This window comes from Heterocephalus glaber, unplaced genomic scaffold (assembly GCF_053883595.1).
Source record: "Heterocephalus glaber isolate CG9 unplaced genomic scaffold, H.glaber_assembly_v1.0 deba00001452, whole genome shotgun sequence".
Classification (NCBI taxonomy): Eukaryota; Metazoa; Chordata; class Mammalia; order Rodentia; family Bathyergidae; genus Heterocephalus; species Heterocephalus glaber.
Window position 1 is genome coordinate 7,292,292 of NW_028258302.1, and position 13,353 is coordinate 7,305,644.

At 51.0% G+C, this 13,353-nt stretch overlaps 1 protein-coding gene across 11 annotated transcripts in view; it reads left to right on the forward strand.

Annotated features, from left to right (window-relative positions):
* Stk40 (serine/threonine kinase 40) overlaps nucleotides 1-13,353 on the forward strand; it is a 44,882-nt gene that overhangs the window by 24,945 nt on the left and 6,584 nt on the right. For all 11 annotated transcript variants that reach the window (XM_004850958.4, XM_087215291.1, XM_021263341.2 and 8 more), the window contains 5 exons: nucleotides 2,079-2,198; nucleotides 3,901-3,986; nucleotides 4,476-4,619; nucleotides 6,870-7,097; nucleotides 7,810-7,862. In XM_004850958.4, coding sequence (XP_004851015.1) covers nucleotides 2,087-2,198; nucleotides 3,901-3,986; nucleotides 4,476-4,619; nucleotides 6,870-7,097; nucleotides 7,810-7,862 — 623 coding nt within the window. In that variant the 5' untranslated portion in view covers nucleotides 2,079-2,086. The remainder of the gene's footprint in view (nucleotides 1-2,078; nucleotides 2,199-3,900; nucleotides 3,987-4,475; nucleotides 4,620-6,869; nucleotides 7,098-7,809; nucleotides 7,863-13,353) is intronic.

A 13,353-nucleotide genomic window follows, 5' to 3' on the forward strand; every position in this document is an offset into this window, starting at 1 on the left:
CCACATAGATGATGGGACCCTAAGTTGGCAAAGCTTTCTGGGGAACAGCCTGAAGTTATATGCTAAACACTTCTAAAAACATTCACCCCATTGACCCATTTCTTGGAATGTATTCTGATGGGGAGCAAGAGGAATGCCAAGATGTATGTGGATGACTATTAATAAATAAGCAGAAGAGAGATGCCAGATAAATAACAATGTCTTTATGTTGAGGAGACTGTAGCTATCTCAAATGATGCTACAAAAGATTATTGCCAAGGGTGCTAATAATGGTTCTTTGTTTTGTTTTTTGACAGCTTAATTAGGATATACTTCACATACTATAAATTTCACTCTAATAATAGGTGGCAAAAAAGGAAGCACATGAAGTGGCATCACAGTGTGATCCAAATTTTTGTAATAATGAAAGCTATAGTAGTGTATACAAAGGAAAAGTCGGCCTGAATAGGTTTTTTTTTCCCCCTCCTTTTCTTTTTTGTGCACTGCTAGGGATTGAATCCAGGGCCTCATGCATGCTAGGCAAGATACATCCCCATCCCTGGTTTCTAATGTTTCTAGTAATGCCAGTTACTTTTGTAGGAAGGAAAAAATTACAGGAGAAGCTTGTGGCTCTGCATTTCTGAGCCCTTTGGAGAAGCGTGAAGGCTATATCCCTAATGTGGCTATCATGCCCCTCTCTGGGTCCCGTCACCACTCCTGGCAACACAAACTATATGAAGCCTGTTCCTGACACACCATTTCTTTTTTGGTACCAGGGATCGAACTTGGGACCTTGCGCTCACGAGGCAGGCAGTGGAACCACTGAGCTAAATTCCCAGCCCATACACACACATTTCTTTTTAGGAGGAGGAAGGTTACTGGAGATTGAATCCAGGGCCTTTGCACTGAGCTACATGTGAAGCCCTTTTAAATCTTTTTATTTTGATATAGGGTCTTGCTAAGTTGCTGGGCTGGGCTCAGAATTGCAGTCCTTCTGCCTCAGCCTCCCAGAGTACTGGGATTATAGGCATAGCCACCACACCTGATATTTACCTCTGTACATTTGCTTTATGAAGCCCCTCTCTCTGGAGTGTCTTGGCCTCTTGCCCAGTCCCCCTGGTGTCACTGGCTCATGGAACTTTCCTCTGAGCCCTCAGTCCATAGTGGATGGCCCTATGACCTTTGCCTTTCCCCCTCCAGATTCACTTTTTCAGAGCGTTTGACTTTGGAGACTTCGATGGAGCAACTCTTTATTCTTTTTTTTAATTTGTATTAAGATGTTAGTGTCTTCCGGAATGTGGCTTCTTTGTCGTCTTTCATTGGAACCCTGGAGGAGATGGGGATTAGCAGGCAAACCAAAGTGCTTCGCCATCTCCAGTGGTGGTCTTTACCCAACTTTTATGTGCAAAATGTACTATTTTTTTTTCTGTAGTACTGTATTTTTTTTCCTTAAAAATAATTGAAGAAAATTTGAAAATGAGAGAAGAAAGAGGAGGTCACCCTGCCCCCCATTAGCAAATTTGGGATGTTCTTTCATCAGAGAAGACCTAAGGGCCAAGGAGTTTGGGAAAGGAAATCTTTAGGGCAGTGGTCCTCAAACTTCACAGGCATCAGATGCACCAGGCCTCATGTCTAACATACGTTTCCTGGGGCCCATGCCCCACCACTCTAGAGATGGCTCAGAGTGGGCCCCTTTGGCTGTGGTTATTTGGAGGGAAGGCTTCTCACTTTGGGAATATGGGGCTCAGTTCAGTGGGGCTGGCTCCCTTCCATTTTTCGGGCTCCTATTTGGCTTTAGCATCTACAGCAAAGCTCGGTTTCCTCCTCTCTGCATTTTACCAGCCCCTTTGTGGTGGGCTGGGCCCCCAATTCTATGGCCTGTATTTGCTGTCTTAAAGCACTTAAGTAATCCCAAGTAAAGGAGCTATGGTTCTTGTCACTAGAAACCTCAGATGCTCCTCTGGGTGTCGAGGAGGTAACAGCAGCAGGAACACAGCCACAGCTGTGTGTCATCCTGAAGACAGACTCACCGGCAGGGTTAATGTAAAAAAAAGTAACTGACTTACTCAGTGAGAAGGGATCTTTTCTGTTTTGTCTAGAGCTGAGAATGAAGCGGAGAGCATCAGACAGAGGAGCTGGGGAAACGTCAGCCAGAGTAAAGGCTCTAGGGAGTGGGATTTCCGGAAATAATGCAAAGCGAGCTGGACCGTTCATTCTTGGTAAGCTTTGGACCACCAGGGGATGGTTATGCTGGGGCAGAGCAGGGCACAGACAGGCGGGCTCCCACAGTCTGACCTGCAGACAGCAGAATGAGGAATCTACACATAGCCATATAGGGTCTTGCCCAGGCCTCTTTATTACTTTTGCAGTGCTTGAGATCAAACTCAGGGCTTTATGCATGCTAGGCAGGCACTGTACCACTGAGCTACACCCCCAGCATTCACTCCACCACTTTAAATGGAATATATTTATATCAGTGGAAGACAAGGCCCTCGGTCACTCTGTAACAATGGTTGCCAGTTTTGTTGTAGCCATACCACCAGCCTTAGATCAGCCTCAGCAGAGATCTAGACTCTGTTTCTTACCTAAGAATCCTGTGTGTGCCCTGAGAATTCTGTGTACCTGCAAGAAGCACACAGCTGCATGAGAACCCAAGATCTGGGCTGAGAATATAGCTCTGTGGTAGAGCACTTGCCTAGCACGTCCAAAGCCCCAGGTTCTATCCCTAGTGCTACAAAAAGGAGTAAAAATTGACACCAAGAGCCATCATCTAAGGCATACCTTAACTATTTTTGAAGGGCATGTTTGGTTCAGAGTGTCTTATTCCCCTCCCCCACGACTTCTTATAAAATAGATGCAGAAATCCTGTAGAATTGAGTGTTCTCAGGAGGCCAGAGGAAGAACAGGCTTTCTGCATGATCCCTGAGGCCCAGCAAGTCCAGATAGCCTATGGTCAGGGTTGCAGGTGAGGTGGTGTCAGAGACCCTGAGTCTCCCGTGCCAGAGGCTAGGCAGGATTGCTGCTTACAGCCCCAAGATAATTGTAGCTCATCAGTGGTGCCTACTGTGCACCAGCCCTGGGCTATTTGCTGGGCAGGCAGCAGTGATAAAGACAGATATCTAAGTTCCTACCCTCATGGAATTTAACATTCTGGTTGGAGAAACAGAGTAAACAGGAAACAAGATCATCACCTTGCTAAGTGCCTTGAAGGAAGTAGACAAGATGGTGTGAGAGTGAAAAGGGCCTGTCTAGCTATGGTGGCACACCCCTGTAATCCCAGCACTTGGCTGAGGCAGGAGGATCGCTGAAAGTTCAAGACCAGCCCTGGCTACATAGTGAGTTCAAGAGCAGCCTGAACTACATAGGGAGACCCTGCCTCAAAAAAAAAAAAAAAGTCACCATAGAAGCCTGTTGGAGCCATAATGTACTGGATTTTCTCACTGGAGTGGCTGGGTCAGAGCTCATGTGACAGCCATCTTTACAGGTGCTCCCCAGAATTTCTATCATATAGCCAATTAAACTCCCATTTCTATTCTTTTTTCTGTTCTGTTCTTTCCTTTTCTTGCCTTCCTTTCCTTTTTTTGGGAAACAAGGCCTCATTCCATAGCCCAGACTGATTTTTGCCCTTCCTGCCGAGTTCTGGGATTATAGGCATGTCACCATGCCCAGCCTGAAAACCCCTCTTTTTGAGGTGCCAACAAAAGCTAGGTATAATTCAGGTAGATGCACATATATTCCTCTCCATTTATGGAGGGAAAACCATGAGAATTCTCCATCAGGAGACGCTGGGGTGGTCTGTTCAGTGGGCACGAACTGTGGTACCTACCTGAAGAGAAGTTGTAGTCAGACAGCAGTGTGGTGACATGGAAGAGCAATAGGCAGGGCTTCTAATAGGTAAGCAAGTGGCCCTCTGTGCCATAGGTCCTCGTCTGGGCAACTCACCAGTGCCGAGCATTGTGCAGTGTTTGGCTAGGAAAGATGGCTCAGATGACTTCTATCAGCTCAAGGTAAGCAAGACATGGGGCAGGGGACCTTGGGACCCATAGCCTGTCCTAGTGCCTCCCTCCTCCCTCTTCTCTACCCTACTTCTTCCTGCAAAACCATCAAATTCAGCCTTGCTCAGAACAACTCTTGATTTAAAGAGCTTTAGATATGAAAAATTAAGAAAACTGTCCCATTAAGAAAAACGGATAGCTGGGTGTGGTGGTGCATACTGTAATCCCAGCACTCAGAAGGCTGAGGTAGGAGGAACACCGTGAGTTTGAGGCCTGCCTGGACTACATAGTGAGTTCAGGGCCAGCCTGAACTACAAAGGAAGACCTTGCCTCAAAAAAACAACAAAAGCAAAATGGCTTTCCTCTGTATGTTTGTTTGTGAGCCATGCGCAAGTGTTACATGGTATAAAGCTACCCCCACTTCCCATTCCAGACTTTTCTATATATAAAGGAAAAGGAAGGTGTTTGGTCTTTTGATTTTCTTTTTGTGCTTCCCTAAAGATCCTTACTCTTGAGGAGAGAGGTGACCAAGGCATAGAGAGTCAAGAGGAAAGGCAAGGCAAGATGTTGCTGCACACCGAGTACTCTCTGCTCTCCCTCCTGCACACGCAGGATGGCGTGGTCCACCACCATGGGCTCTTCCAGGTGAGTGCCCTCTCCCCTCACCCCGTGGTTGTCTCTGGGGGCTGGCACTAGCTAGGGTTATATCCATCCTGTGAGCAGCTCCCATCATGTGACTCCCTAGTGTTCCCGCCCTGCTGAGTGCATCAGGACTTCCTGGGCAGGGAGGGCTGGAGGTCAGGCTGGGGCCGTGCTAGCTGCTGCAGTGCTCTGTGGCCATAGTCTCACCCTAGCAGGAATATATTCAGTGGAGATCTTAAAACAAGCCAGGCTTGGGGCCAGGGATTTAGCTCAGTGGTTTCACCGCCTGCTGTGCAAGCTCAAGGACCCAAGTTCGATCCCCGGTACCAAAAAAAAAACAACCAGCCAGGCTTTCTTTGAAGGACTACTTTTCTGAGAAAATAGGAAAACAGGAAGACAGCCAGGGTTCTTTCCAGCCATGTTGTCAATGATTGGCCAGGCTGGAGGGGAACGAAGGACAATGAGGGGAATTGCTGTTTGGGTCCACCTATAGACCTCCACAGTTGTTTTTGGAATCAGCAGTCCTTTTGCCTGCAGAGGCATTTTAGTTTGTTCAGCACATGTGTCACATGATCCAGGTCTCTTAGGAAAGGTTCTGATAAGTAGCTTGTACCCTGAAAAGAACCATCTGGGACAGAACTGAAATTGTGTCTGTAGCATAAAGAGTTGGGTTCAGAATGACTGGGAGGTCCCTTCCTCAGGCCTGGGAGCAGCCCCCTCCTTGGCAGAGCCTTTGCAGCCAGTTGCCAGCCAGAACTGGCCTCTGCTAAGGTGGACCTGATATTTAGGAAGGTACACTGATAACCTTAGTTGTTGAGTGGATCCAAGCTTGAACTTCCTAGTACTCAAACAGCAAAACATGAAAAAATCTGCTCAGTGTTCATAACTGCTCAATAGTCAACCAAAAATCTGACTTGAAAAAATCTGTATGGTCCAAGAGTGAGTCTCACATCACATTTCCCTTAAATGTAGCATCAAATTGAGAGTGATTGTGATTTATTGGTATTCATCTCTGACATCTTCAAAACCTTGGCCTTTGCTGGGCATGGTAGTATATGCCTGTAATCCCAGCATTCGGGATTGAGGGTTGAGGATCACCACTACTAGCTCAAGGCTAGCCTAAACTAGATAATAAAACAAAACAGAACAGCAACTACAGGGCTGGGGATTTAGCTCAGTGGTACTGTGCCTGCCTTGCAAGCACAAGGTTGTGAGTTTGATCCCCCATACCAAAAAAACACACAAAACCCAGCAACTACAAAATAAAAAGCTTGGCTTTCCTTTATGGTCTTTTGGATAAGAGGACCTAGGTGATCAAAACTGTTACTTCTAGCATAGTATTTCTGGCCCAGATGTTGGGCTGGGGTTCTGGGGATGAGAAGATTTGGTCTTTCTGGAGTTCTCCAGAGGGCATGGTCAGTCTACTTGGGATAACACTGAAGGCCTCCTCAGGCTGGAAGGATAAAAGTTTCCGGGTTGTGCCTGTTTTTGTCTCACTTGAACACCTTGCAGCAAGGACAATAGATCTAGGCCTTGCAGCCACAGTGGAAGTAGCAATACCCACATGCAGGGCCCTGACTGCTGCAGGCCCTAAATACTGGGTGGTTGTCCATTTCATTCTTCACAGCCAGGGAAGGACACATCGCCAGCTCCCTTTTACAGGTGAGAGCTAGAGACTTGGCATTTCAAGCAAACTGCTCAGGTCCCACAACTAAGAGGTGGAGGTGGGGTCAAACCCAGTTTTCTGAGCCCAGAGCCATACTCAGCCACAGTTGTGTGACTGCCCAGAAGCACTGTGGCTGAAGGAAAGCTATTGTCTTGGACATGCAGAACACTGTGTGACCCTTGGAGCCTTCCAGGGCTGACCTCTCTAACTTCTGCCATCTTGGATAGGGGAAGGGAAGTTACACTGGTAGTTAATAGAATCTGGGAATGCTTCGAAAGAAGGATGCCCAGACCCATTTCATTGCCTCTGCACTTGGGTTTAAATGTCAAGACCTGACTCTCGTCCTTCACATTATAATCAAAGCCTGAAGGTTTGAGATGTCTTCGCCTCAGCCTCTTGGGCCTGGTGCTTGGCTGGTGGGAAGCTGAGTGATGCTGAGGACCCCTTTTGGGCTAACCTAGTCACACCTGCAGCCTTGCTCTGGGCTCATCATTGGTTTGGTGTACCACTCCAGAGGAGAGTCCCAAAGCCCTGCCCTTGACCTTCTGGCCCACAGCCAAGGCCTGGTCTGCCTGCTTACCTCATAGGACCGCACCTGTGAAATCGTTGAGGACACAGAATCCAGCCGAATGGTTAAGAAGATGAAGAAGCGCATCTGCCTTGTCCTGGACTGCCTCTGTGCACATGACTTCAGTGACAAGACCGCCGACCTGATCAACCTGCAGCACTATGTCATCAAAGAAAAGAGGCTCAGCGAGCGGGAGACCGTGGTCATCTTCTACGACGTGGTGCGCGTGGTGGAGGCCCTGCACCAGGTGAGCCCCCCACGCCACTGCTCCCTTCCACTCTGCCCCCAAAAGCCACCCTTCTTTCTGTTGCTCAGTAAAAAGCTCTGTCCATCCTCACCCTGGTGTGCTCTGCAGCTGGGAATGTCCAGAGGAAAGAGGCTGAATGATGGGTGCACAGCACTTCAGCCCACAGCCCATGTTCCTGGTAAGGGCTGACCAGGCAGGCCACACAACCCCACACGGTAATTACTTGTGTGTCAAGAGGCTAAACTATAGCGTCCCAGCTTGGGGACAAATGTGAGATACCCACCTGGCACCATGACCCATCTGAGTTTTTTGTAGGATTGGAGCTCAGACACCCTGAGGTAAAGAGCAGGAGAGCCTGAGCCTCTTGGGGGCACATAGCTTCTGTGGGCAGAGCCTGCAGTGCTTAGTTACAGAGTTAAGACTATTCATCTCTGACCCCTGTCCCAGGCCAAAGCTTGGTTTTTTCCCCTTTGCAATGGTTGGGGGCAGGGGCGGGGGGTGTTCCCCCTCTGGCTGCCCTAACCAGAGGAGGAGTGGAGGAGGCTACCTGGTGGGCCCCGACTGGGACACAGCTACTCATTCAGACCATGGTTAGTGAGGCCTGAGAGTCTAGCCTGCTTTCCCACACACATGGAGAGCCCACATTTTACAGGTTGGGGCCCAATACACCTTTCACTTTCCTAATGCACACCATATGCCTGTTGGTTTTCAGAAAAACATCGTGCACAGAGACTTGAAGCTCGGGAACATGGTGCTCAACAAAAGGTAAGGTTCTGTTTCTCCTTCCATGCTGTTAGCTTGCAGTTGGGATAAGCTACTTGCTGCAAGTACCCAGTGCCCTGCAGTCCCCATGGGGATCTCGACTCATAACAGCCCAGTCTCCCAGAATCCCAGGGCTTCTGTGCTTGCCACACAGAGAATGGTGCTTGCTGAGACTGGGAGTTTAGAGCTGCAGAAAGGGAGCTCTGGAAAGGAGTTTGGATGCTTTCCCTGGCCTGTTCATTTGTCATGCCTGGCTCCTGGAGAGTGCTCAGTAAATGACTACACAAATGGAGGAATGGGGAAGGAGTGAGCAGAATGAGCCCTTGCTCGGGTTGGGTCCCTCAGGAAACAGACTGAGAGGATGCATACAGGAGGCTTACCAGGCAGTGCTCAGGGAGCAGGGGCGGAGTTGGGCTGAAGAGGAAGCTGCACTGCAGTGAAGGTGCGCCAGGTCTCTGTCTGAAGAGCACTGGGGCTGGATACCCATTCGGGTGTCCCAAATCAAAGCAAGGAGGTATGGCTCTCATGCTTTCCAGCCCCTAGTCCCCAAGTGTGACTGTCCCTAGGGAGGAGACTTCCTGAAGAGGGACACAGCTATGAGTGGTCAGGAGCAACTCACAGCACTCACAGCATCAGGAAGAGTGAGTGCCTGGGTCTCGGAGGCAGCTCACCGCAGCCATCCTTGGGGACCAATGGCAGAGCCCTCAAATCACCTGAGCCCCATTTCAGGCTGTCACCCCACCCCATGAGAAGGCCTGGCTCCTTCAGAGTGATATAGAGGGACAGGGGTAGAGGGGAACCAGCCACGCAAGGGTCTGGGACAGACAAGTGGAGAGGACCTCTCTGGACCACTAGGTTCCTAGAAATGCAGGGCTGGGGAGGACATATCTCCCCTCAGCTGCTCTTTTCCCTTCCTGACCGTACTCAGCTCAAGGGGTGTTTGAAGCCTTACAAAAGGCAGCAGAGATGGCATGGTGGATAATTTGTTTCTTGTTGGTTTTTTTTTTTTGGTACCGGGGATCAAACTTGGGACCTTTTGCTTTCAAGGCAGGCAGCGGCACCACTGAGCTAAATCCTCGGCCCTAATTTGTTTCTTGATGTGTTCAGCCTAGCCCAGGAGGGGCCCTGAGCCAGCCTGCTATCCCTATAAAGTGGCCAGAGCCACAATGGTCAGAGGAAAAGAAGCTTGGGGAGCTGATATTCTGGGGAAGGGGATGAGAGCACCAGGTCCAGGCTAAGCTGTCTCCACCCTCCCTCCAGCTGCACCTGGTTATGTAGCTGCAGACAGATCATCTCTGGGCCGAAGCCCCTGCCCCCGTGGAGCTCACTGTCTGATGAAGTACTGACCAAAAGACAGATAACACATGGTGGTGGTAGTGTTGGTTGTTGCTGTAGCAGGGATTGAACCCAGGGCTTTGGCACTAAGCTACATTCCCACCCACCCTCCTTTTTTGAAATGTATTTTGAGACAAATTCTTACTAACTCACTAAGTTGCCCAGGCTGGGCTCAAACTTACAACCCTCCTGCCACAGCCTCCCAGAGTGCTGGAATTACAAGTGTGCACCACCATGCCTCACCAGATATCATGTATTGAGGACAGTTGTGCAGAGGGCTGGAAGCTCATGGAAGTCAGGGAGTCAGTTTATGAAAGATGAGTAAAGATCTGCCAGCCTGAGAAAGTGAAGAGATGAGACCCTGACCCTGTCATGCTCTGCAGGCTGGAGGGAAGGAAACAGGAAATTCCAGGACTGCTTGAGCCTTTTCTAGCTGAGTGAGGAGTTAGGGAAGATGGAGCAGGATGTGGAGGGTCAGACCTGGCTCGAATCCCAGGACCGCCTCTTATCTTGGAGACTTGAGAGTTTGGTGGTTTATTTACTCGCTGATTGAATTCATTCATTCTCTGAGCTCCTGTATTTCCTCATGTGAGAAAGTAGAGGTAATTCTATCTTCCTGGAAACATTGGGGTAAGATACAAATAAGAGGGTGTGCAACTGCCTGCTGGGGTTTGGCCCATCATAAGCTAGCAGGGCTTGGGGGTTCCTTTGCCCCAGAGACAGGAGACCAGGCCGTATGCTCTCTTCCCTTGGGAGGTGCAGCCTGCTGTGTGTTGAATGGTACACAGCGACTCAGCTGTGCCCCACCTCAGCCCTGAGATTTGGAGAGCATATTGTCTTAGAGAAGGGCTTTCGGGTCCTGCCCTGTCCCAGGCCTTCTGTGGGACCTTGGGCCAGTCACTGTCCTGCTCTGGACTGTAGGCCCACTGTTGATAAAGAGAGGGCAGTTCTTTTTGAGTCTTATCTGGCTGCAGAGCCAATGCCCTTGGCTAGACTAGAGAGCTCAGGCCTTCCACAGTTATCACTGGTAGGCTCTGTATGAGTATCCCAAGTGTTGCCATGGGGACGCACAATTGAGGCTCCTACCTGCTCACCACGCCACCACACCAGGACTCTGTGTGGCTGGTGGGTTTGATTCAGTTCATCTCTGGTCCCCAGGCTCTGGGCACCTAGTCTGGAGTGCGCCAGCATGACTACAGCAGCTGGCTCTGCTGTGTGAACACATGAGTACCACAGGCTGCAGGGCCCCGACACCTCTCTCAGACCCTCTCTTGGCTGCACTTCCTTAATCTGGTAATCCTGTTCTGTGCCTGGGTTAAGCGGAGGCTCTGGCCACCTTTCACTTAAGTCCAAGGGAAAGCGCTCAGATGCTTCAGAAAGGGGCAGGGAGAGACGAGCAGAGAGCCCCACACTGCTGCCTACGTGTCCTTGTCGTACTCATCCCCTCCCGGCCTCACACTCAGCCCTGCTCAGTCAGGGGTCAGCCTGGAAGAGCTCTGACCCCCTCTCCCCCATCCTGTGAGGCCCTCAGCCGGCCAGGAGGCAGGCAGCCAAACAGAGCACACCCAGGGAGGGCAACTGGGAGCTGTGCTTGTGAGGCAACAGCAGGGACAAGTTCACCTGCTTAGGATAAGGAAGGGGCTGGAATCTGAAGCCCTCTTTTGGGTTATTTGAGGTTGGCTGTGGGCTCCTGCTACTCCCTTCCTCCACCCTTTGGGTAGGCAAGTTGCACACCAGTTCCTAGAAAAGGAGAATACTGGCAGCCTGGAGGGCCACAGCCAAAGCGTGACTCAGAGCAGACCCTGCTGACGCACATCCCTTGCTCTATCCCTCACTGCCATTGCCCTTCTGTCAGGCCCAGCTGGGGGGTCTGGGGCTCCCAGGGAGCTAAGTGCCACCCAGCCAACTTGGGTGGTGGCAGTGGCGAGGGCAGGGGAGTGTTGCCAAGCTTCGGGAGGCCTCGGGGCTGACCATGCTCTTCCTTCGAGAGAGACTCCAGGCGCCTCTGTGGCAGGGCAGTGGAGCCCGCCTGGGCACGCACTCAGCTGCTTCTCCCTGAGCACCCCTCCCTGCCTGCCTCTCACTCTCCACCACAGAAGGCTGGAAGGTCCTGCCAGCAGGGTGGAATTGAGCCTTCATCTATGCTCCAGGGCCTCTGTGATCCCACTCCTTCATGGTCAGTGTCTTTCCTAGGATCTCCCATCACTAGCCTCTGCCAGATGTGCCAGCCAACAGAGGATGAGAGGATAATGGCAGCTTACTGTGTGCCAGGCACCCGGCCAAGTGTCTGCTGTGGTCTGTCTTCTTTTGGTGGATCCCAGCACAGTCCTGAGAGCCAGGCACTAGTATGTTCCCTGTTTCACAGATGAGGAAAATGAGGCTTGGTGAGAGAGTCACCCAGCAAGGAAGTGACAAATCTAGGACTCGGACCCTCGGAATCTGAATCCCACCTTCTCGTCCCCTGAGCTGTTCTCCTCCCAGTGTCTTGAGCCTCAGACCACAGGATGCATTTGTGGCTGCTGTAACCAGGGGCAGAAAATACACAGTGTGGCTTTGTGGGAACCTTCCAGACCAGGGCCCTGAGCAGTCATCTCATGTCGGAGCAGTGACATGGGAGGTCCAGAGCAGAGCAGCAGGCCTCATGTGTGCATGACCTCTGCTGAGACCCCTCGCCTGGAACAGGCCTGTGTGAGAGCTAGATCTGCATTTCTGCTGGGAACCTGAGGACAGACACCTTTGTTTGCACCAGGCCCTGCCAGCAAAATTCCCCAGGATAGCTGAAGGGCTCTGGGAGCCTCTTGGACTCAGCTCCTGGGGAAATCCACCCTCAGCCACACACCGTACGCCTCTGACACAACCCTCCCCGCAACTAGGGAGGCTTCTCTATCAGAGGCAGCCCAAGGCCCCCTGTAGAGCTTCCCTTGCTCCCATCTAGCCAACTTCAAGGCCTGGCCACTGGCACAGGGGCAGGGCACTCGGGTAGGAGGTGCCTTTCCTCAGTAGTGCTCCCCTAAGGGACATCTTTTTTTTTGGTACCAGGGATCAAACTCGGGTCCTTGGGCTTGCGCAGCAGGTGGCGAAACCACTGAGCTAAATCCCCGGCCCCTTTTTTTTCTTTTAAAGGCAGGATTTTGCTTAGTTAACTAGACAGGGTTCAAACTTTCCATCCTCCTGCCTTAGCCTACCCAGTTGCTGGGATTACAGTTGTGCACCACCACATTTGCCCCTAAGAGGCCTCTTGCAGGGGGCCAGCCCACTCCTCCCACCCCAGGTGTGACGTGGGGGCCCTCTCTGGGGACTTCTTTTGGTCTACTTTGTGGGCTTCCCAGAAAGGATCAGCCCAAAGCCGCCTGTCTCATGACTCTCAGAGGGGGCGTCTGGTCAGGGCAGGGTCTGAAATACAAGGCAGAGATGAGTAAGAGTAAGCCTGGATGGAACAGAGAGAAAAGTCAGTCAGGGGCTGGGCACTACACATCTGGGCAGCTATCAGTCCTGAGTGCAGGCTCTAGGGTCTGACAGACCTGGGTTTGGATCCTATTTAATGCTCACCGGCTGTCTGACTTCGAGCAACTCAGGTCCCTTTGCACCTGTGTCCCTGAGTTGCACCATCTGAAATGGGGCAGTGAGAAAATCTTCCTCATATAAAATCTCCCTCAGGGGCTAGGGATTTAGCTCAGTGGTTCTACCGCCTGCCTTGCAAGTGTAAGGACCCAAGTTCGATCCCCGGTACAAAAAAATCTCCCTCATAAACCCACTCCCTTACCAACTACTCAACTGATAATGGCAAAAGGGACTGGCAAAAGAAGACAGAGGTGGCACCCAAGGGTAGACTTCAGAGCTCCATCCACTGAGCTCTCTAGGCTAGTCACTTCCTCCAAAGCAAATTATGCCTTGCTCATTGAAACATGCGGGAGCGCTCCTGCCCATGCCATGGCCCTGCCAGGGAGCCCACCCTGGCGTGACTAAGTGACCTTTCTGGGCCTGTCTGCTCACTCATGGGGACTCGGGTCCTCCTCTAGGGTCAGTGTTAGTGGCTTCCAGGCCAGGGAAGAATACCGAGGGGTGTCCAGTCGCCCTGCAGGGGTTCCAGAATTGCTGGGATCCTCATCATGATGTCTCATTCTGGGGACTCTGCCATGTGCTAGGCAGCAGTGCTCCT